Source organism: Salvelinus alpinus, chromosome 13, assembly GCF_045679555.1.
Source record: "Salvelinus alpinus chromosome 13, SLU_Salpinus.1, whole genome shotgun sequence".
NCBI classification, from domain to species: Eukaryota; Metazoa; Chordata; class Actinopteri; order Salmoniformes; family Salmonidae; genus Salvelinus; species Salvelinus alpinus.
Window position 1 is genome coordinate 24,442,515 of NC_092098.1, and position 22,798 is coordinate 24,465,312.

A 22,798-nucleotide genomic window follows, 5' to 3' on the forward strand; every position below is an offset into this window, starting at 1 on the left:
AAAAATAAAGCTAACTGGATGGAATATGGGGAAAAATGCACCAAATTCTTTTTCAATCTTCAATATAGAAATGCTACCAAAAAAAACGTATTAAAACTTGTTACAAATGATGGAGTCACGCATGATTCACCAAATGATATTTTGAAAGAGGAAGTAAAGTACTTTAAGAATATATTTTCGTTTCAGGCTCCTCCATCTCCACTAACTGAAACTAATTGTATGGATTTTTTCCCTAATAATAATGTAAAATTAACATCTGTACAGAAAGACTCATGTGAAGGCCTAATTACAGAGGAGGAACTACTTGATGCAATTGGGGCCTTTAAGGATGGGAAAACTCCAGGACTGGATGGCATACCAGTGGAAGTATACAAACATTTTTTTTATATACTCAAAGGACCACTATTAGCTTGTTTTAACCACTCCTATATAAATGATAGATTATCAGACACGCAACAAGAAGGTGTGATATCATTATTACTGAAACAGGACCCAAGTGGTATATATAAAGATCCAGTCCAATTAAAAAATTGGAGACCTCTTACACTTCAGTGTTGTGATGCAAAAATCCTAGCAAAATGCTTGGCGCATAGAATAAAAAAAGTTTTGTCAGATATTTTTCATCCTAATCAGACAGGTTTTTTTACATGGATGATACATTGGAGATAATATAAGGCAAGTACTGGAAACAATAGAACACTATGAAATATCGGGGACACCAGGCCTGGTTTTCATAGCTGATTTTGAAAAGGCTTTTGATAAAGTACGACTGGAGTTTATATATAAATGCCTAGAATATTTCAATTTTGGGGAATCTCTTATAAAATGGGTAAAAATGATGTATAGTAACCCTAGGTGTAAAATAGTAAATAATGGCTACATCTCAGAAAGTTTTAAACTATCTAGAGGAGTAAAACAAGGTTGTCCACTATTGGCATATCTATTTATTATTGCCATCGAAATGTTAGCTGTTAAAATTAGATCAAACATTAATATTAAGGGATTAGAAATCCAGGGCCTAAAAACTAAGGTGTCATTGTACGCTGATGATTCATGTTTTCTTTTAAAACCACAACTAGAATCTCTCCACGGCCTCTTAGAGGATCTAGATATATTTGCTATCCTCTCTGGATTAAAACCAAATTATGATAAATGTACCATATTACGTATTGGATCACTAAAAAATACACATTTTACATTGCCATGTAGTTTACCAATTAAATGGTCTGACGGTGATGTGGACATACTCGGTATACAAATCCCAAAAGAAAGAAATGATCTCACTCCAATAAATTTTTATAGAAAGTTAGCAAAAATAGATAAGATCTTGCTACCATGGAAAGGAAAATACCTGTCTATTTGTGGGAAAATCACCCTGATTAACTCTTTAATCATATCACAGTTTACCTATTTGCTTATGGTTTTGCCTACACCTAGTGACCTGCTTTTTAAATTATATGAACAAAAAATATTCAATTTTATTTGGAACGGCAAGCCAGATAAAATTAAAAGGGCCTATTTATATAACGAATATGAATTCGGAGGGCAGAAATTATTAAATATTAAAGCATTAGACCTTTCACTAAAGGCATCAGTCATACAAAAGTTATACTTAAATCCAAACTGGTTCTCTAGTAGATTGGTACGAATGTCTCATCCTATGTTCAAGAAGGGCCTTTTTCCCTTTATTCAGATTACACCTGCTCACTTTCGGTTGCTTGAAAAGGAAATAATCTCCAAAATATCTTTATTTTTTAAACAAGCCTTAGAAAGTTGGTTGCAATTTCAGTTTAATCCACCTGAAAGGACGGAACAAATAGTACAACAAATCTTGTGGTTAAATTCAAATATAGTAATTGATAAAAAAACTGTATTTATCGAAGAAATGTTTAAAAAAGGTATAATTTTTGTGAATGATATCATAAATAGGACTGGTGGAGTAATGTCACACATGCAGCTAACACAGACATATGAAATGTCTGCTCTACCCAAAATTACAACCAAATAATTGCAGCATTACCACAAAAATGGAAGAGGCAGGTGGAAGGGGATAAAAGTAAGGAACTTGTATGTCGGCCTTATATTAAAGAACATAAATGGTTAAAGAAAAGTGTGATAAATAAAAACATATACCAATTTCATTTAAGGACCAAAAAACTTACAGCTGTGCCATATAAATTGCAAAATAGTTGGGAAGAGATTTTCGATGTACCCATTCCATGGCACATGGTTTATGAATTGATACGCAAAACAACGCCGGATTCAAAACTTCGAATTTTTCAATTTAAATTATTGTACAAAATTCTTGCAACTAATAGAATGTTATATATATGGGGGATACAATCTTCTCAGCTCTGTAGATTCTGCTGTGAGGAGGCAGAGTCATTAGACCATTTATTTTGGTATTGTCCGCATGTAGCTCGTTTTTGGTCACAGGTCCAGGAATGGTTGAAGAATTGCAACATTTGCGTAGAACTAACGCTACAGATAGCAATACTGGGGGATTTGAAAAGCCATAGTCAATCAATCAATAATATAATAATTATTTTAGCAAAAATGTTTATTTTTAATTTACAATCCGTGGAAGCTATGAGAATAGGAAGATTCAAATCTTTTGTGAAGCATCACAGCACAGCTGAAAAATATATGGCAAATAAAAATCCGAAATGGATGATGTTGGAAGATAGATGGGAAAGGTTGAGTGGAGCTGAAGGGTGGGACTAATAACAAGATAAACAATGTAGGGCATACGGGATCTGTGAAATGTGTATAGGTGCGGAGCTATTGTGAAATAGCACAGTTACAAGTGGAAATCAAACTGGATGGACAACAGAAATAGAGGAAGGACTAAGAACAAACAAGAGAGAACTATTAAAAAGTAGACTGTGTCTGTAAATGTGTATAAGATGTATAAATTGAAGGTAAAAACAGAAATGTTTATCAGTTTACTCCAGTTGGGGGATCGGTGGTAGGGTTTGCAGGGAATAATAATAAAGGTATACTCTTTAAAAAAAAGTATGTATGTCTATGTAGGTATGTGTATGTATATATGTGTATATGTATGCATACGTGAATGGATATATATATTTACCCCAAAAAATATGGGGGATTGGAAATGATGCAGACAATTACATTGGAAACAACATTCTTTCCGCAATATTAAGCTGATCCACCCCCCCCAAAAAAAAAGAAAAAAAAAAAAAAAGAAAATTATGTTGCTCTTGCTGTGGGCGATTCCCTGATCCACCTCTACGCAGACGACACCATTCTGTATACTTCTGGCCCTTCCTTGGACACTAACTAACCTCCAAACGAGCTTCAATGCCATACAACACTCCTTCCGTGGCCTCCAACTGCTCTTAAACGCTAGTAAAACCAAATGCATGCTTTTCAACCGTTCGCTGCCTGCACCCGCCGCCCGACTAGCATCACCACCCTGGACGGTTCCGACCTAGAATATGTGAACATCTATAAATACCTAGGTGTCTGGCTAGACTGTAAACTCTCCTTCCAGACTCATATTAAACATCTCCAATCCAAAATCAAATCAAGAATCGGCTTTCTATTTCGCAACAAAGCCTCCTTCACTCACGCCGCCAAACATACCCTAGTAAAACTGACTATCCTACCGATATGAAAAAGCCTGGAAGGAGGAGAGACGACTAGAAACGATTCGGTTGGCCGTTTTATGTGTGGATTAATTGTCGGAGTAGAGATCCTTGTGCATTTCAGGTAAAATAACAACTCAATGTTTATATCCCAGGACAAATTAGCTAGCAACAGCAAGCTAGCTAAATAGGACAAATTAACGTTAGCTAGCAAGAGCAAGCTAAGTAGCTAAATTACCATACATGTTTAATGCTTTTCAACCTGTCCCCAAATTAATGTCATTGGTTCAGAGTTTGTTTTGATATTTTAACCTGCGTGTTGTGATCGCGTTTGGTGTGGTGGGGCAAAATTGTATGCACGATAGCGCACGCGCGCAGCCGGTTTGGGCAAGGTTAGAACAGCTCGTTCAGCTCTTTGGGGAGGAGCTCTTGGGTGGCGCGACAGTTTGATTGTGTGTGCTATGCTGCAGAAGTTGTTTGTTTTCAGCGTGTGTAGATTATAAAATACTTAACTCAATCATCGGTGTGACCGCTCTAGGTCGTGTTTGTTTTCGTTTGGGACCGCGCCGGTTATGGATCGCATGGATTAGTAGCAACATTGTTGCGAAGCTTTGACATACAAACCATCCGATGGTCAGAGAGTACACCGGCACGCCTGAAGAGCACAGCTAAGATCTCTCTTGTTCTCTTTCTCTCTTTCTCTTCCCTCTATCGTTCCAGTGCTTTACCCTGCAACAGACTTTCTATTTTTAAAATGCACTTCCCATTGAATTTCATTAGAGCTGGACTATTATTGCCCTGCCAGAAGTATTTGGGTGGACATTTTAGTTAAAAGGGAGGTTGCTTGCAAGTTGTGTATTGTTATTTGAACTGTATTGAGGTGGGGTGTATTAATGACATGTGGCCGAGAAGATTGTGGACATTTTTAAGGCCTTGTGTCTATGAACACCCCCCCCCCCCCCCCCCACATTCATACCCTCTGCACTCCTCCACTGGAAGATAATACATATTACTGCAAATCCTCTGTTGATGACTGGGATCTTTCTTGTATGAAGTGGATGTTCAATTGCTCTGCCATTATTATTTTTGTTGAGGTATTCTTGGTAGGGTTACACCTGTGCTGTGATGTCGGTTTTATAGGGTGTGTATTCTCTTTTCTCTCCACTGGCTATCTGGTTAACAGGCTACACTCTAGGCAGTCTCTTCTGCTGATGTGTGTGGGTCTGGTAGTGGTACTCTCTCTATTCTACTATTTTCCTTTCGGCATGGTTAATACCTGCCTGGCGCCCGAACAAAATCTTTATCTTTACCCCTCTAATAAATACCGCTACAAGCTCTAGGAAGAGTTGTGGTGGTTCCAAACTTATTCCATTTTAAGAATGATGGAGGCCACTGTGTTCTTGGGGACCTTCAATGCTGCAGAAATGTTTTGGTACCCTTGCCCAGATCTGTGCCTTGACACAATCCTTGCTCGGAGCTCTACGGACAATTCCTTTGACCTCATGGCTTGATTTTTGCTCGGACATGCACTGTCAACGGTGGACCTTTTTATATATAGACAGGTTTGTGCCTTTCCAAATCATGTTCAATCGGTTGAATTTACCACAGGTGGACTCCAATCAAGTTGTAGAAATATCTCAAGGATGTTAAATGGTAACAGGATTAACCTGAGCTCAATTTCTAATTTCATAGCAAAGGGTCTGAATACTTGTGTAAATACGTTATTTCTGTTTTAATTTTTCACTAATTTGAACACATTTCTCAACCTGTTTTTGCTTTGTCATTATGGGTTATTGTGTGTAGATTGCAGAGGAATATTAATATTAAATACATTTTAGAGTAAGGCTGTAATGTAACAAAATATGGAAAAAGTCCAGGGGTCTGAATACTGTCCGAAGGCACTGTATGCTAGAGAATAGGGTGACATTTCAGATTTGCCCGCTGAGTGGTTTGTAGGTTTGGTAAAGTGAGAACATGTCTGAATGGTTGCTTCCCTGGTTGGAAAGATCTGTGTGTCTGGGGTGAATGTCATTAGCTGTGTGTGTATCTGGAAATTACATTTACATTTATTTCCCCTTTCTGCTAAGTTTGACTTATGATTTTATTTGGTGGTTTGATACATTTAGGCTACGTCTGTGTTTGTGCTGTGTGGATTTTTTTACTTATAGAAATGTGTGTTTAAGCTTACGGTCTGTGTAAAGTAAAGGTTCATATGTTCTCTCAAATATTTCAGTAAAATGAAAATATTTTTTTCTATTCCTTTTAGTGTCATTGTCTGAGTAGATGTAAGTGTGGTAAGACAACGATAGATGTTGACTACAGTACAATTTATGGGAGGGGCTATTAAATCTAGTTATTTACTAATGGTCTCTAATCAGAGCCCTCCATACCCTTGATCATTTGTAATTCAAACTAGAGTACAGTACAGTCTTCTACAAGGTTTCTACCAATGATGTACAGTGCCTTTGGAAAATATTCAGACCCCTTGAGTTTTTTCACATTTTGTTACATTACAGCCTTATTCTAAAATGTTTTTAATAAATAAAAATTCTCATCAATCTACACACAATACCCCATAATTTGGCCTGAATGCCAAGCATGACTTCTAGAGGAAACCTGGCACCATCCCTATGGTGAAGCATGTTGGTGGCAGCATCATGCTATGGCAACGTTTTTCAGCGGCAGGGACTGGAGACTAGTCAGACTTGAGGCAAAGATGAACGGAGCAAAGTAAAAAGAGATCCTTGATGAAAACCTGCTCCAGAGCACTCAGGACCTCAGACTGGGGTGAAGGTTCACCTTCCAACAGGACAACGACCCTAAGCACACAGCCAAGACAACGCAGGAGTGGCTTCGGGACAAGTCTCTGAATGTCCTTGAGTGGCCCAGCCAGAGCCCAGACTTGAACTCGATGTAACATTTCTGGAGAGACCTGAAAATAGCTGTGCAGCAACGCTCCCCATTCAACCTGACAGAGCTTGAGAGGATCTGAAGAGAAGAATGTGAGAAACTCCCCAAATACAGTTGTGCCAAGCTTGTAGCGTCATACCCAAGAAGACTCGAGGCTGTAATTGCTGCGAAGGTGCTTCAAGAAAGTACTGAGAAAAGAGTCTGAATAATTATGTAAATATGATATTTGTTTAATTTTAATAATTAGAAAACAAATCTAAAGTCCTGTCTTTGCTTTGTCATTGTGGGGTATTGTGTGTAGATTGATGAGGAGAGAAAAAAAAGTGATCTATTTTAGAATGAGGCTGTAACCTAAAAAAAAAAAATGGAAAAAGTCAAGGGGTCCCAATACTTTCCGAAGGCACTGTATATAAACCCTGGATTGCTGATGCTATGTATTGGCCAATGAGGTGCTTCAAAGCCACCGGTCGGCCATATTGGCACTCCCCAGAAGAAGCAGTCCTCCATAGGAATGTTTCAAGGACAAAATTACATGTATTTAAGTATTTTTGTTGTTGTATTGGGGACAGTAACAGTACATTATACAAATTATACTTCTAGGAAAATGTTTTATTTGTAAACTCAGCAAAAAAAGAAATTTCCCTTTTTCAGGACCCTGTCTTTCAACGATAATTCGTAAAAGTCCAAATAACTTCACAGATCTTCAATGTAAATGGTTTAAACACTGTTTCCCATGCTTGTTCAATGAACCATAAACAATTAATGAACATGCACCTGTGGAACGGTCATTAAGACACTAACAGTTTAGACAGTAGGCAATTAAGGTCAGTTAGGACACTAAAGAGGCCTTTCTACTGACTCTGAAAAACACCAAAAGAAAGCTGCCCAGGGTCCCTGCTCATCTGCGTGAATGTGCCTTAGGCATGCTGCAAGGAGGCATGAGGACTGCAGATGTGGCCAGGGCAATAAATTGCAATGTCCGTACTGTGAGACACCTAAGACAGCGCTACAGGGAGACGGGACACACAGCTGATCATCCACAGTGGCAACCACGTGTAACAACAACTGCACAGGATCGGTACATCTGAACATCACACCCGCGGGACAGGTACAGGATTGCAACAACAACTGCCTGAGTTACACCAGGAACGCACAATCCCTCCATCTGCTCAGACTGTCTGCAATAGGCTGAGAGAGGCTGGACTGAGGGCTTGTAGGCCTGTTGTAAGGCAGGTCCTCACCAGACATCACTGGCAACAACGTTGCCTATGGGCACAAACCCACCGTCGCTGGACCAGACAGGACTGGCAAAAAGTGCTCTTCACTGACGAGTCGCGGTTTTGTCTCATCAGGGGTGATGGTCGGGTTCTCGTTTATCGTCGAAGGAAAGAGCATTACACCGAGGCCTGTACTCTGGAGCGGGATCGATTTGGAGGTGGAGGGTCCGTCATGGTCTGGGGTGGTGTGTTACAGCATCATCGGACTGAGCTTGTCATTGCAGGCAATCTCAACACTGTGCGTTACAGGGAAGACATCCTCCTCCCTCATGTGGTACCCTTCCTGCAGGCTCATCTTGACATGACCCTCCAGCATGACAATGCCACCAGCCATACTACTCGTTCTGTGTGTGATTTCCTGCAAGACAGGAAATCACAATCAGTTTTGCCATGGCCAACGAAGAGCCCGGATCCCATTGAGCATGTCTGGGACCTGTTGGATGTGAGGGCTAGGGCCATACCCCCCAGAAATTTCTGGGAACTTGCAGGTGCCTTGGTGGAAGAGTGGGGTAACATCTCACAGCAAGAACTGGCAAATCTGGTGCAGTCCATGAGGAGGAGATGCACTGCAGTACTTTATGCAGCTGGTGGCCACACCAGATACTGACTGTTACTTTTGATTTTGACCCCCCCCTTTGTTCAGGGACACATTATTCCATTTCTGTTAGTCACATGTCTGTGGAACTTGTTCAGTTTATGTCTGTTGTTGAATCTTGCTATGTTCATACAAATATTTACACATGTTAAGTTTGCTGAAAATAAATGCAGTTGACATTGAGAGGACGTTTCTTTTTTTGCTGAGTTTATGTTTAGCTCACATACAGTTATGCATTAAGGTGTCTGTAAAGGAGTAAACATGGGTAAACAAATGTAGACGCATGCATTTCGACAGCTTCCAAAATATTTTTTACAATGGTGGGGGAGTGCCAAGATGGTGTGGTGACTTCAAAACAACACCCCCAAAATGTAATCTAGTGTATATATAAATGATTGGTTTCTACCACTCTAATTTGATACATACCTGCCAGTGATGTAGATGGAGGTTGATCACCGCCCTGTGGAGAAAGATTGCAACTGTATTTTGGTTCACAGTGCTCTCTCACTTATTCTTTTTTTGTTTCGGCATTAGCACAGTATACACATGATCCCAATTCTAGTTCCAAGACCGCGGCAATTTGAAACATGATTTTTAGGCACGTCGAACCAGGTCGCGCGCCGTAGTTAAAAAGTTGATGGTGCTCAGACTTCACATCTGAATTCCGGAAATAGCAAATTATCATAAGTGTATACAGTATTTGTCAAAATGGAACTTGTCTATAGTGTAATACTTGTTTTGTGTCTCCCTGCTTTTTACTTTTTGGGGGGTCTTTTATGTGTGATATTTGTATATTGTTTTGTACATTGTTCGTGATGCCCTTTTTATTTTGATTGAATTCGGAAAACTGAAAGAATGCATCTTAGAGTTTTCACACACACGTTATGTACGGACCAAAAAGGAACATGGTCGCCGTGGAAGAACTTTTATTTTGATTGAAGATTTTCTGCATTTATTGAAAGTCCCATCAGTGGGCTAATTTCAGATGTGTCCATGTAAACAAGATTGATTAGGTTAAACCTTCATGCAAAGCATGTAAACGTTTTAATCTATTATATTAATCGGACTATCCACAGAATCGTATTATTGTGTGCGTGTAACCATGCTCAATGAGCCAGATGTTTCACCGGATGTATAAATCTGAAGCATCCAGTTGGAATTTCCACTCACCACCACCAAATGGTGATGAGAGGAAGCCTAGTGGACAGCAGTCGGAGAAGACCGAGCGAGATGGATTTTGGCCATAGTAGGGTGCGCTCGTAAATTTAATGCGGCTATCTACTACGATTTCAGTACACTCTCTTATGAATGTGCCGGAGCGCAGTATAACCGATTAATTTACTAACGCGCAACACCCCGTTGAATATTTCCGGTGTCAGTGAAGGTGCAAAAAAAGTAATTAAATTGTTGGCAGCACAGTCAGTCACCAGAACATGAAAACAGACAGCTCTGCTAGGGCGAGTAAAATGGTCAGAGTGAGGTGTTCTCTCGTTTGTGTTTAGAAGTAGCTATATCTAGCCAACTTGAGTTTGGGTGCTTAACTGCCGTCGTGAGGTCAAAACGCTCGGCTCAACCCTATTCCCCAGCCAGAGCGTTCAGTGTGCGCCCAATGGGCGAACCGCTTTGAATTTACAGACGGACAATCTGACAACGCTCTGAATTTCCGCCCAGAGATCACTCCTCTTCTACTACTAAATCTGTACTTCCGGCTCCGACAGATGGCCGCCTCGCTTCGCGTTCCTAGGAAACTATGCAGTATTTTAATTTTTTTGTGTGTTATTTCTTACATTGTTACCGCAGGAAATATTAGGTTTTATTACATACCTTTTTTATTTTATAAAAAAAACAAGCATTTCGCTACACTCATTAACATCTCCTAACCATGTGTATGTGACAAATACACTTGATTTGATTCTTCTATGATATCATGGTGGTCCGCAAACAAACGTTTAAAGTGCATACCTACTGTGCTGGAATGTACGAACAATCATGGTGTGCCCAATTCTGTACTAATATGAAAATAAAATCCCTACTAACTTCTACCACACCTCCCCAACCCCCCCCCCTACCCAATTAAACTTGATCTATATCATGCTGAAACACTCCACCCTTAGGATTGTTCAGCATGTCAACAACCATTAAAACAGTAATGTCTGTTAACCACAATATCTATTTTGCCGTCTCCACAATAACCTTCAAACTGGCATTTTTGCTTTCCACAACCCGTGTTGTATTGCTAACCTTACCAATAAAAGCGTCCTTTGATACCGCACTTTCATGAGCACAAGATTTTTGAACAGGCATTAAAACCATGCCAGGACCATCAGAAGCACGAGTCCCGACAGTAGGTCCACTTACTACAGGTACATCCACGTAAGCTCCATCAGTCCGCACTGTAGTTCTACCAATCTGTTTTACAGCCTCTGCATATTATACATCATGACTGATCCTATATCTCTGAGCCTCTCTAGCCTCTCTCTGCACCTGGCATCGACCAAATATTGCACTGTGCTCTCCACCACAATTACAGCACTTAACCTTCACATTGCTTCCAAACTCACCGTAATCATTATCCCTTCCACACTTGGCACATTTTTTCTTTCCTTTACACTGAGCGTTTTCAGCTACATGTCCCATTCTTTGGCATTTAAAACACCACAGTGCATATGGGACAAATTCTCTAACATTGAATCTAAGGAATCCTTTCTGTACTTTTCCCGGCAAAACTTTCTCAAACCTCAGCATCACTGATAAGCTTTCACTTCTTTGACCTACTTTCCTACTGATCAACCTTTTGGCCTCAATCACTTTGCCTCCCTTCACATTTTCTTTATCATCTGTGGACATAGATATTAGGACACCAGTGATGACTCCCCTCAACCTATCATAAGCACCAGGTACATGGCTTTTTATCTACTTCCCATTAAGCTTTTCCTGGCTAACACAAAATATGAGTAATCTACCATTTCCAATTAACCAGGCTGATTTAACTTCACCTATCTCTTTCTCTACAGCATTAGTTACTCAGTTTGTAAATGAGGCCCTGTGGTCTAATGAAACACAATCACAACTTTCCACTCCGACACATTATTACTCTTACTTCCTACCTTGACGCTCCACTGCTTTCAGTATCATATGATCTGATCTCTCTTCTTCCTATGTCTTTCTAATACAGACCATTCAGATCCCTGACCCTCATCCTCCTGACTCCATATCATCAGATCCAGGGGCACAACTTTCACTGGGGACACAGGTTTTATCATTGCACTGAGATACAAAAAGCGTCACCGGCGTGCTTAAAGACCATGCGGACGCCTCAGAGCGGTCAGGTAGGCTGTTTGACTGTGTCAGCCGGCTGGATTTTGGACCTGCTAGGACACCACATTGCGGGTGGACAGGCTGTGTGAAGGCAAAACTATTATTGTAGGACCAGCACAGTGCTGCTGTTTGCAGCAGTCTCTGTGTTGTGCTTTTTCTCTGGGTTGTAAAAGCAAGCAGAGCAGAAATTGGCTACTCTTTATTTGACTGATATAGCTGTCAAGATAACAGCTGTTTGACTTAACAGTAAAGAAAGTATTTATTCCCAGTGCTGAGCTTGTAGTGTAACTGACATGTAATGTTAGCTAATGTTTCATCCCCTCTCGACTGAAGTTATGTCTGAAGAGAATTAACTAGTTAGCTAGCTAGTAGCTACTGCAGCCAGTTCAGCTCTAGCCTCTAGCTATCTGTCAGGTAGATGTATCTAACAGTTGTTGTGTGTATTGAAATGTTTTATTGCCTTTTTGTTCTGTTTCAACAGAAGTAAATCAACTTGGCTAGTTTTCACCAGTTGATGTACCATTAGAGCTAGCCAAAAGTTGGCTAACATTAGCTAGCTAGCTCACTAACTTTAGCTATTATTTTTACCTCAATCACATTAAACCTGAATCAAATTATGAAACCATCGGCCAAACGATTTCAGACCGATATTCAAATGTTTTTTTGACAATGCAATGTGAGTTTTTATTAGAGTCAATATAGCAATGTAACGTTATTGAGCTGTCAGTTTCCCTAGCTAATTCCTCTCCTTTTCACACTGACACGGTATAAACAGCTCTACATGCTACACTGTCATGGTACACAATCCATACACAACACTATGCTCAAATTGTCTTAGCAGGGCCAGACAGCCAGGGAAGACCAGTCTACGGAGCTCAGGTGAATTTTGCAGTATATTTTAACAATCAGTGAATGGATACAAAGTTCCATCATGAGTTGATGGGTAGGCTACAGTCTGATCTATTATCAATTATTGAACCATTGATTATTTTCTTGGATAATGTATAAAGTTCACCAAGGTAATTCTTTGTCATGCCTCATCTGAGCAGGATCAGATGGTGACCGGGGTCTCAGCAGGTTCAGGCAACCAGGGAAGACCAGTCTGTGACGGCATTGAGGTGCACTTTTGCAGGTACCACACTTTATTCTCTCTGTGCAGCAGACACGGAAAACAGACACGGAAAACTATAAAACATACTATATTCCAGTGAATCACTGCCTGGTATGGCAACTGCTCTGCCTCCAACCGCAAGGCACTACAGAGGGTAATGCGTACGGTCCAGTACATCACGGGTCCAAGCTTCCTGCCATCCAGGACCTCTATACCAGGCGGTGTCAGAGGAAGGCTGAAAAAATTGTCAAAGACTCCAGCCACCCTAGTCATAGACTGTTCTCTCTGCTACCGCATGGCAAGCGGTACCGGAGCGCCAAGTCTAAGTCTAAGAGGCTTCTAAACAGCTTCTACCCTCAAGCCTCAATTTCTACCCTCTAAATTCCAAGCATCTGCCTCTAACCCTAGGAAGCTCTTTGTCACCTTCTCCTCCCTCCTGAATCCTCCTCCCCCTCCTCCCCCCTCCTCCCTCTCTGCTGATGACTTCGTCAACCATTTTGAAAAGAAGGTCGACGACATCCGATCCTCGTTTGCTAAGTCAAACGACACCGCTGGTTCTGCTCACACTGCCCTACCCTGTGCTTTGACCTCTTTCTCCCCTCTCTCTCCAGATGAAATCTCGCGTCTTGTGATGGCCGGCCGCCCAACAACCTGCCCGCTTGACCCTATCCCCTCCTCTCTTCTCCAGACCATTTCCGGAGACCTTCTCCCTTACCTCACCTCGCTCATCAACTCATCCTTGACCGCTGGCTACGTCCCTTCCGTCTTCAAGAGAGCGAGAGTTGCACCCCTTCTGAAAAAACCTACACTCGATCCCTCCGATGTCAACAACTACAGACCAGTATCCCTTCTTTCTTTTCTCTCCAAAACTCTTGAACGTGCCGTCCTTGGCCAGCTCTCCTGCTATCTCTCTCAGAATGACCTTCTTGATCCAAATCAGTCAGGTTTCAAGACTAGTCATTCAACTGAGACTGCTCTTCTCTGTGTCACGGAGGCGCTCCGCACTGCTAAAGCTAACTCTCTCTCCTCTGCTCTCATCCTTCTAGACCTATCGGCTGCCTTTGATACTGTGAACCATCAGATCCTCCTCTCCACCCTCTCCGAGCTGGGCATCTCCGGCGCGGCCCACGCTTGGATTGCGTCCTACCTGACAGGTCGCTCCTACCAGGTGGCGTGGCGAGAATCTGTCTCCGCACCACGTGCTCTCACCACTGGTGTCCCCAGGGCTCTGTTCTAGGCCCTCTCCTATTCTCGCTATACACCAAGTCACTTGGCTCTGTCATATCCTCACATGGTCTCTCCTATCATTGCTATGCAGACGACACACAATTAATCTTCTCCTTTCCCCCCTCTGATAACCAGGTGGTGAATCGCATCTCTGCATGTCTGGCAGACATATCAGTGTGGATGACGGATCACCACCTCAAGCTGAACCTCGGCAAGACGGAGCTGCTCTTCCTCCCGGGGAAGGACTGCCCGTTCCATGATCTCGCCATCACGGTTGACAACTCCATTGTGTCCTCCTCCCAGAGTGCTAAGAACCTTGGCGTGATCCTGGACAACACCCTGTCGTTCTCAACTAACATCAAGGCGGTGACCCGTTCCTGTAGGTTCATGCTCTACAACATTCGCAGAGTACGACCCTGCCTCACGCAGGAAGCGGCGCAGGTCCTAATCCAGGCACTTGTCATCTCCCGTCTGGATTACTGCAACTCGCTGTTGGCTGGGCTCCCTGCCTGTGCCATTAAACCCCTACAACTCATCCAGAACGCCGCAGCCCGTCTGGTGTTCAACTTTCCCAAGTTCTCTCACGTCACCCCGCTCCTCCGCTCTCTCCACTGGCTTCCAGTTGAAGCTCGCATCCGCTACAAGACCATGGTGCTTGCCTACGGAGCTGTGAGGGGAACGGCACCTCCGTACCTTCAGGCTCTGATCAGGCCCTACACCCAAACAAGGGCACTGCGTTCATCCACCTCTGGCCTGCTCGCCTCCCTACCTCTGAGGAAGTACAGTTCCCGCTCAGCCCAGTCAAAACTGTTCGCTGCTCTGGCACCCCAATGGTGGAACAAACTCCCTCACGACGCCAGGTCAGCGGAGTCAATCACCACCTTCCGGAGATACCTGAAACCCCACCTCTTTAAGGAATACCTAGGATAGGATAAAGTAATCCTTCTAACCCCCCCCCCCTTAAAAGAGTTAGATGCACTATTGTAAAGTGGTTGTTCCACTGGATATCATAAGGTGAATGCACCAATTTGTAAGTCGCTCTGGATAAGAGCGTCTGCTAAATGACTTAAATGTAATGTAAATGTAAGCCATAAGACTTCTGAACAGCTAATAAAATGGCTACCCAGACTATTTGCATTGGGTCCCCCATTGCATTGTTGGTGAAGGGCTTGTAAGTAAGCATTTCACTGTAAGGTCTACACCTGTTGTATTTGGCGCCTGTGACAAGTAAAATATGATTTGATTTGATTTTGAAACTAAATATCATTCACTCAGAAGTGTAATTCCTCTGCTGGCTGTGTAGAACACAAAAGGGGACATATTTGCATATGTTATGATCTTGTAAAGGCTGGCAGAATTTTGTCAGAATATTATTTTATCTCAGCATGTCTACAGATTCTCCCTTCTCCCTGCTTTTGTTTGCTTGGAAATGTTGATACTGGAGATTTATCAAAAGAAACTGTGTAACCTATCGTTTATAGCGGCAAAGAAATGCATTGCCATTAATTGGAAGGTTGGTTATCCTCCCAGAATGTCACAATGGATGGCAGAAATGTCAAGTTATGCATCACTAGATTTTATTTATTACAAGATTATGGGTATACTGTGCAACTTTCATAAGTTCTGGGTGCCTTATGTGGAATACTGTATGACAAAATGGTCTGTATTGAAAATGAGATTTTTTTTAGTCGAGCAGTTGCAAATAGATAAGTGTTTGTTTATTTCATTCCATTTACGAGTTTTGTCAATTTATTTATCTTTTGTTTGGAATGCTCCTGTCAATGGGGGGCAGTATTGAGTAGCTTAGATGAATAAGGTGCCCAGAGTAAACTGCCTGTTACTCAAGCCCAGAAGCTAGAATATGCATATAATTAGATATGGATAGAAAACACTCTGAAGTTTCTAAAACTGTTTGAATGATGTCTGTGAGTATAACAGAACTCATATGGCAGGCGAAAACCTGAGAAAAATCCAACCAGGAAGTGGGAAATCTGAGGTTTAGTTTTTCATGTATTTGCCTATCCAATATCCAGTGTAAATGGGGTCAGACTGCACTTCCTACGGATTCCACTAGATGTCAACAGTCTTTAGAACGTTGTTTCAGGCTTCTACTGTGAAGTGGGAGCGAATGAGAGCTGTTTGAATCAGGGGTCTGGCAGAAAGCCATTAGTTTAGTCACGTGCGCGGCCGTGAGTGCGAGCTCCGTTCTTTTTCATTTCTAAAGACAAAGAAATTGTCTGGTTGAAACATTATTGAAGATTTATGATAAAAACATCCTAAAGATTGATTCTATACATCGTTTGACATGTTTCTACGAACTGTAATATAATTTTTGGGACTTTTCGTCTGGACTTAGTGCTCGTGCATTTGGATTACTGGACTAATCTCGCGAACAAAAAGGAGGTATTTGGACAAATGATGGACTTTATCGAACAAAACGAACATTTTATTGTTGAACTGGGAGTGCATTACGATGAAGATCATCAAAGGTAAGTGAATATTTATAATGCTATTTCTGACTTTTGTTGACTCCACAACATGGCGGGTATCTGTATGGTGGCTGAGCGCTGTACTCAGATTATCGCATGGTGTCGCATGGTGTTTTTCTGTGACTAGGCACTGACCTAACATAATCGCAAGGTATGCCTTCGCCGTAAAGCCTTTTTGAAATCGGACACTGTGGTTGGATTAACAAGAAGTTTATCTTTAAAATGGTGTATAATACTTGTATGTTTGAGGAATTTTAATTATGAGATTTCTGTTTTAATTTGGCGCCCTGCAGTTTCACTGGCTGTTGTCAAATCGATCCCGTTAACTTCTTTTGGCTCAAATCCCGTTATGTAAGGATGCGCACCTGATAACGCATATAGAAGTAGGACTAGTCTACCTGGCATGCACACAAATGTAGGCCTATAAATGTGCCCATTTGTGGATGTGTGATAGTATTTTGTCTTAACTCACCACCACTATTGAGCTGTGGAGCTTCTAAAAGTAATTTTTCTTCACATCAAAGAGAAAGGAGCGGCAGCGTAGCCTAGTGGTTAGAGTGTTGGACTAGTAACTGAAAGGTTGCAAGATCGAATCCCCGAGCTGACAAGGTCGTTCTCCACCTGAACAAGGCAGTTTAACCCACTGTTCCTAGGCCGTCATTGAAACTAAGAATTTGTTCTTAACTGACTTGCCTAGTTAAATAAAGGTAAAATAAAAAAGTGTATCAATTGAGAATGACAATAGTTCCTCAAAGTTTTTGAACAATATTTCCAGCGCTCTCCCTTTCGATAACCACTCGGCATGAAATTGAAAAATGTAATGCTCTGATCCAGTGGAAACATCATTAAATACCTGATTACTTGTTATTCCTTTCACAAATAGCCTACAGTTTTTCCGAGCTCACTGGCACGGGAAACTCTGAGGGCTCAGAATATTTTATACAACCAGTTTCAGGGCGACCCAATTGATATTTGATACAATGTTTCAAGTTTGTTGCAGACAGGCCATGCGTAGCCAATGTGATTAAAGGATATTTATTTTTATCAGTATATTTTCTACCTGCAGGCTACACTGTTTTTAATGTGTTGGCTTTATGTAAGCTATTTTTTACATAGTTGCCAATAAAAGTTACAATTTACATAAGTATTCACATCCCTGTGTAAATACTTTGTAGAAGCATCTTTGGCATGATTACAGCTGTGAATCTTTCTGGGTAAGTCTCGAAGAGCTTTCCAGACCTGGATTGTGCCACATTTTCCCAATTTTCTTTTAAAAATTCTTTAAGATCTGTCAAATTGGTTGTTGATCATTGCTAGACAACCATTTTCAGGTCTTGCCATAGATTTTCAAGTAGATTTAAGTCAACACCGTAACTCGGCCACTCAGGAACATTCACTGTCTTCTTGGTAAGCAACTCTAGTGTAGATTTGACCTTGTGTTTTAGGTTATTGTCCTGCTGAAAGGTGAATTAATCTCCGTGTCTGGAAAACTGAACCAGGATTTTGTGCTTAGTTCCACATCCTGAAAAACTCCACAGTCCTTAACAATTACAAGCACACACATAACATGATGCAGCCACCACTATGCTTAAAAATATGGAGAGATATACTCAGTAATGTATTGGATTTGCTGCAAACATAGCACTTTGTATTCAGGACAAACAGTTAATTACTTTGCCACCTCTTTTGCAGTATTACTTTAGGTCCTTGTTGCAAACAGGATTCATGTTTTGGAATATTTGTATTCTGTACAGCCTTCCTTCTTTTCACTCTGTCAATTAGGTTAGTATTGTGGAGTAACTAAAATGTTTCATCCTCAGTTTTCTCCTATAACAGCCTTTAAACTCTGTTTTAGTCATCATTGGCCTCATGGTGAAATCCCTGAGCGGTTTCCTTCCTCTCCGGCAACTGAGTTAGGAAGGAGGCCTGCATCTTTGAAGTGACTGGGTGTATTGATGCACAATCCGAAGTGTAATTAATAACTTCACCAGGTATATTCAAAGGTTGGCTACTAATAGGTGCCCTTCTTTGCGAGGCATTGGAAATCCTCCCTGGTCTTTGTGGTTGAATTGGTGTTTGAAATTCACTGCTCGAATGAGGGACCTTACAGATAGTGCATTTGGAAAATATTCAGACCCCTTTACTTCTTCCACATTTTGTTACATTTCAGTCTTATTCTGAGGGGTTTCCATCTGGCCACTCTACCATAAAGGCCTGATTGGTGGAGTGCTGCAGAGATGGTTGTTCTTCTGGAAGGTTCTCCGATATCCACAGAGGAACTCTGGAGCTCTGTCAGAGTGACCATTGGGTTCTTGTTCACCTCCCTGACCAAGGCCCTTCTCCCCCAATGCTCAGGCGGCCAGCTCTAGGAAGAGTTTTGGTGGTTCCAAACTTCTTCCATTTAAGAATTATGGAGGCCACTGTGTTCTTGGGGACCTTCAATGCTGCAGACATGTTTGGCACCCTTCCCCAGATCTGTGCCTCGACACAATCCTAACTGTGGGACCTTATATAGACAGGTGTGTGCCTTTTCAAATCATGTCCAATCAATTGAATTTACCATAGGTGGACTCCAATGTAGTTGTAGAAACATCTCAAGGATGATCAATGGAAACAGGATGCACCTGATCTCAATTTCGAGTCTCATAGCAAATGGTCTGAATACTTATGTAAAGAATGTATTTGTTTAATTTTTTTATATATATTTGCAGTGAAGGGGTCTGAATACTTTCCAAATGTACTGTAATTGAATGTGTGGGGTACAGAGATGAGTCATTCAAAAATCATGTTAAACACTATTATTGCACACAGAGTAAATGCATACAATTTATTATGTGACTTGTTAAGCTTATTTCTGCTCCTGAACTTATTTAGGCTTGCCATAACAAAGGGGTTGAATACTTATTGACTCAAGACATTTCAGATTTTATTCTTAATAAATGTGTCTAAACATAATTCCACCTTGACTTTATGGGTTATTGTGTGTAAGCGAGTGACAAAACAATCTCCTATGTATTACATTTTAAATTCAAGCCGTAACAACAACATGTGGATAAAGTCAAGGGGTGTGAATACTTTCGAAAGGCAATGTATTTGGTTGGTAGATGACCTACTGAGTATTTTTCACCCCTTTAGCTGGGACTGGTAGAAAAGTTCACTACACGACAATATTCTCAAAATATCAGTGTCAACATGTATATATATATATATATATTTTTTTTTTTAATAAAAAAAATATATATATATAAAAAAGTTTTCATAAATGACTCGATGCCTTTTCATTTGAAGGTTTCCTCATTACCACATGGAAGTGACGTCATCGTTTGTGGCGCTGGCAGAATACTAATGAGGTTCAAACATTCATGTGTCGAGATGGCAACAGTTGTCCACATGTTGATGAGCAGCAAATACAGTATATGATTGCTTTTTATTGTCATTTTGTGAAATCGGAAAACTTTTGCTGTGTAGTTTACAAAGTTTGCTACTTTAACATAACTTGCTAGTTTTTTTTAGCTAGATAATATAGCTAGCTACAGTAAGGTTAGTCTAGTAGCTAAGTTAGCTATTACAAATCAAGTTCTTCGGTCATGCTGTTTGTGAACTTTTCTCTTAGCTAGCTTCACCTGAAAAGTTGTCACCAAAATGTCTGCAATTAATACATACATAATGCATTTACAACTACATCATTTGTAAAGGTTTTGTTGTGCGCTAGCCAGCTATGACTCACGGGCAGTCACATGGCTAAACGGGATTTATGAGTCACAGCGCGCCTTTCTGGACGAAGACCCGCCAGACTGTAATGCCCTTTGGCTTTAACAATAGTTAACCTGCTGAATTAGCTTAACGTTTACATGCAACGAGTTCTTGTCAGCCTGTTTTGTGTTGTAAGGTAGGCTTTGCTTACTACATACTTCAAGGGCATTGAGATTCGTTGATGGGGGTAACATGTTGCTTCCTATTATAGCTAGGCTTACTTGTGTATAGGCTAAAGTTTATTGTTTGTTGTCAAATGTGGTAGATAGCTACTAATCTGACAAAAGACACGCTCTTATATCTTCAGAATTTGGACCATCATTACAGCACATCAGTGAAACATGATGAAAAAAGAGATTGCAGCAGTGGTGTTTTTCCTGAAAAGACTGATCAAAAAGGTGGAAAAGTTGGAGACCCAGAAAGTGGACTTGTTTGTGGAGCAGTTGTCTGTTGCCCTGCAGGAGAAGTTCAGGGGGCATTGGTACCCTGACAACCCCAGCAAAGGACAGGCCTTCAGGTAACTTAACTACTGATCTGACCCCAGTCTGTTGCCTTGCGCTTACTATTTTGACATCCATACTAGAAGTTTTATGAACCTCCAGTCTAGGGCATCACGAATAAGGTGCGTTTTTGATATGCAATGAATTGTATGATTGGAATTGTATGATTGGAGTTATCAATGTATTGTATACTCTACTTCGCAGGTGTATTCGGCTGAACATGTTGCAGAAGGAGGATCCAGAGTTGCTGCGGGCCTGCCAGGAGAGTGGGGTTCAGTACAAGGACCTTGGCCTGCCCAGAGAACTCACACTGTGGGTAGACCCTGGGGAGGGGTGCTGCAGGTCAGTCTGTCTTATTTAAAAGCATTGGATTTGTGTAAGTATTGGCTGGACGGTGTTAAATCATTTACAGGAGAGTGTGCAAGTGCACACTTTGGTAGATGGGTAGACAATTGGTATGCAGCCTCGGTTGTTACATTGTTTACCAGTCAAGTAACTAAATTGTACATATACATTGTGATAGAGCATCACAAGTCTTGTTGGCTTCTTCCTTTCACTATCGCGCAGGTATGGAAAGAAGAACCATGCTTTCACGGTGGCCAGTTTCTTTGGTGATGAGAATGTGACTAAGAAGGTGACCAACGCTGTGGAGAGGGTGACGTCTGATTACCACTCCAGTTCATCTTCAGATGAGGATAGTGGCCTCAGGGAAACCCATCCATCCCCTACCTGCCCCCAAAATCACCACACATACCAGGTACAACCAGTAATGTAGTGTTTCCATACAGAATACCTCCTTGGTCAGCACTGACAATGTGGGAAATATAATTGAAATTGACTCATGTTTTATTGTTCAAAGGTGATCTACCCAGCTTCTCCTTTGTGGCGTCGTCAAGTGCCCAAGCAAAAGAAGATGGGGCATGGTAAAGGATATAACGTCCCTCCACGTCCTCCTCACTATGGCATCAGACCTCAAGGCAGACCCACCCAGCCCTTCAGACACAAAGACTGGGCTCTGCCTGGCCAGAGAGGGGGGCTCGGATACTGGGGTGGCACTCCAGGCCTGGCTTACTGTTAGGGACCACTGTAGCTAGTGTTGACGTTAGTATTAGCCTGTTCCAGGTCCCCAGGTTCCCTGAGGTGTTGAGGGTAACCACTAGAGCAAGCAATAGTTCATGGGTGACAGGTAGCCTAGCGGTTAAGAGTGTTGGGTCAGTAACTGAAAGGTTGCTGGTTTGAATCTCTGAGCCGACTAGGTAAAACATCTGTCCATGTTCCCTTGAGCAAGGCCCTTATTGCTCCTGTAAGTCGCTCTGGAGAAGTGTCTGCTAAGGGACTGAAATGTTAGAGGGAATTGGAGTGAAGGGGCAAACAAAGTCTACCAAGATGTCTGACCACATTTTTTTAATGTATTTTTGTAGTGAGATAGTCACTGGAATTTGTTATTTTTATGGTAAGAACATTAACTCTTTACACTTGAGATAATTTAATCGTCTGAGTAAAATAATTAGTTGTAATGGATAAGGAATATATGGATTTGATGTGTATTTTATAGCTACGAAGATATATGTACTGTATTTATTTTTGATCGGTTAATTGTATGTTACCGCCTACTGTACTGTCCATCAGTTATGTTCCAATGAGAAATTGTTTTATTTATTGAGTGTACTAATATTATGAATTGCGCTTGCCGCTTAAATTGAGACATTAAACACATTTTCTAATCCTACCTCAATGCTGTTTTGATTTGACTATTCTGTAATTTTAATACTTATTGCCTTCACACCATCAGAGGCCATATCTGGTAAATATGAAATAACTTTATATTTTAACCCATAGGCCTACTGTACACACAATCAAAAGAAGCATGTAGGTATATGGATGACACCTGTTGAATTCAGTCTCTGATGCTGATCAAAAGCATGTTTGCAATGTCATAGGCTATGTTTTAAAGCTTTGCCAAACTATTTTATAGCTTGTCTTGTTTACAGTATTTCAAATTGTTGAACA

General features: G+C 41.2%; 1 protein-coding gene across 7 annotated transcripts; it reads left to right on the forward strand.

Moving 5' to 3' along the window:
- The first annotated feature begins 3,633 nt into the window (after positions 1-3,633).
- On the forward strand, positions 3,634-22,517 carry LOC139537443 (protein BTG3-like). 7 transcript variants are annotated; one of them, XM_071338730.1, is made up of 7 exons: positions 11,566-11,719; positions 12,547-12,587; positions 12,758-12,840; positions 20,596-20,805; positions 20,993-21,130; positions 21,356-21,545; positions 21,648-22,517. In XM_071338730.1, exons 4-7 carry the CDS (start codon positions 20,630-20,632, stop codon positions 21,864-21,866), a joined length of 723 nt encoding a protein of 240 aa, XP_071194831.1. In that variant the 5' UTR covers positions 11,566-11,719; positions 12,547-12,587; positions 12,758-12,840; positions 20,596-20,629; the 3' UTR covers positions 21,867-22,517. The 7 variants fall into 7 exon arrangements, with proteins under 7 accessions (XP_071194835.1, XP_071194831.1, XP_071194832.1 ...); XM_071338731.1 differs by having other exon boundaries at positions 11,661-11,719; positions 12,550-12,587; XM_071338732.1 differs by lacking the exon at positions 11,566-11,719 and having other exon boundaries at positions 12,544-12,587.
- The last annotated feature ends 281 nt before the right edge of the window (positions 22,518-22,798 follow it).

What these genes read in the sequence shown, in the direction of transcription:
- LOC139537443 (XM_071338734.1), top strand. Translation starts at nt 20,630, where the DNA reads ATGATGAAAAAAGAGATTGCAGCAGTGGTGTTTTTCCTGAAAAGACTG. An exon ending in AGCAAAGGACAGGCCTTCAG is followed by an intron (nt 20,806 to 20,992) that starts GTAACTTAACTA and finishes TCTACTTCGCAG; the next exon opens with GTGTATTCGGCTGAACATGT. An exon ending in AAAATCACCACACATACCAG is followed by an intron (nt 21,546 to 21,647) that starts GTACAACCAGTA and finishes TATTGTTCAAAG; the next exon opens with GTGATCTACCCAGCTTCTCC.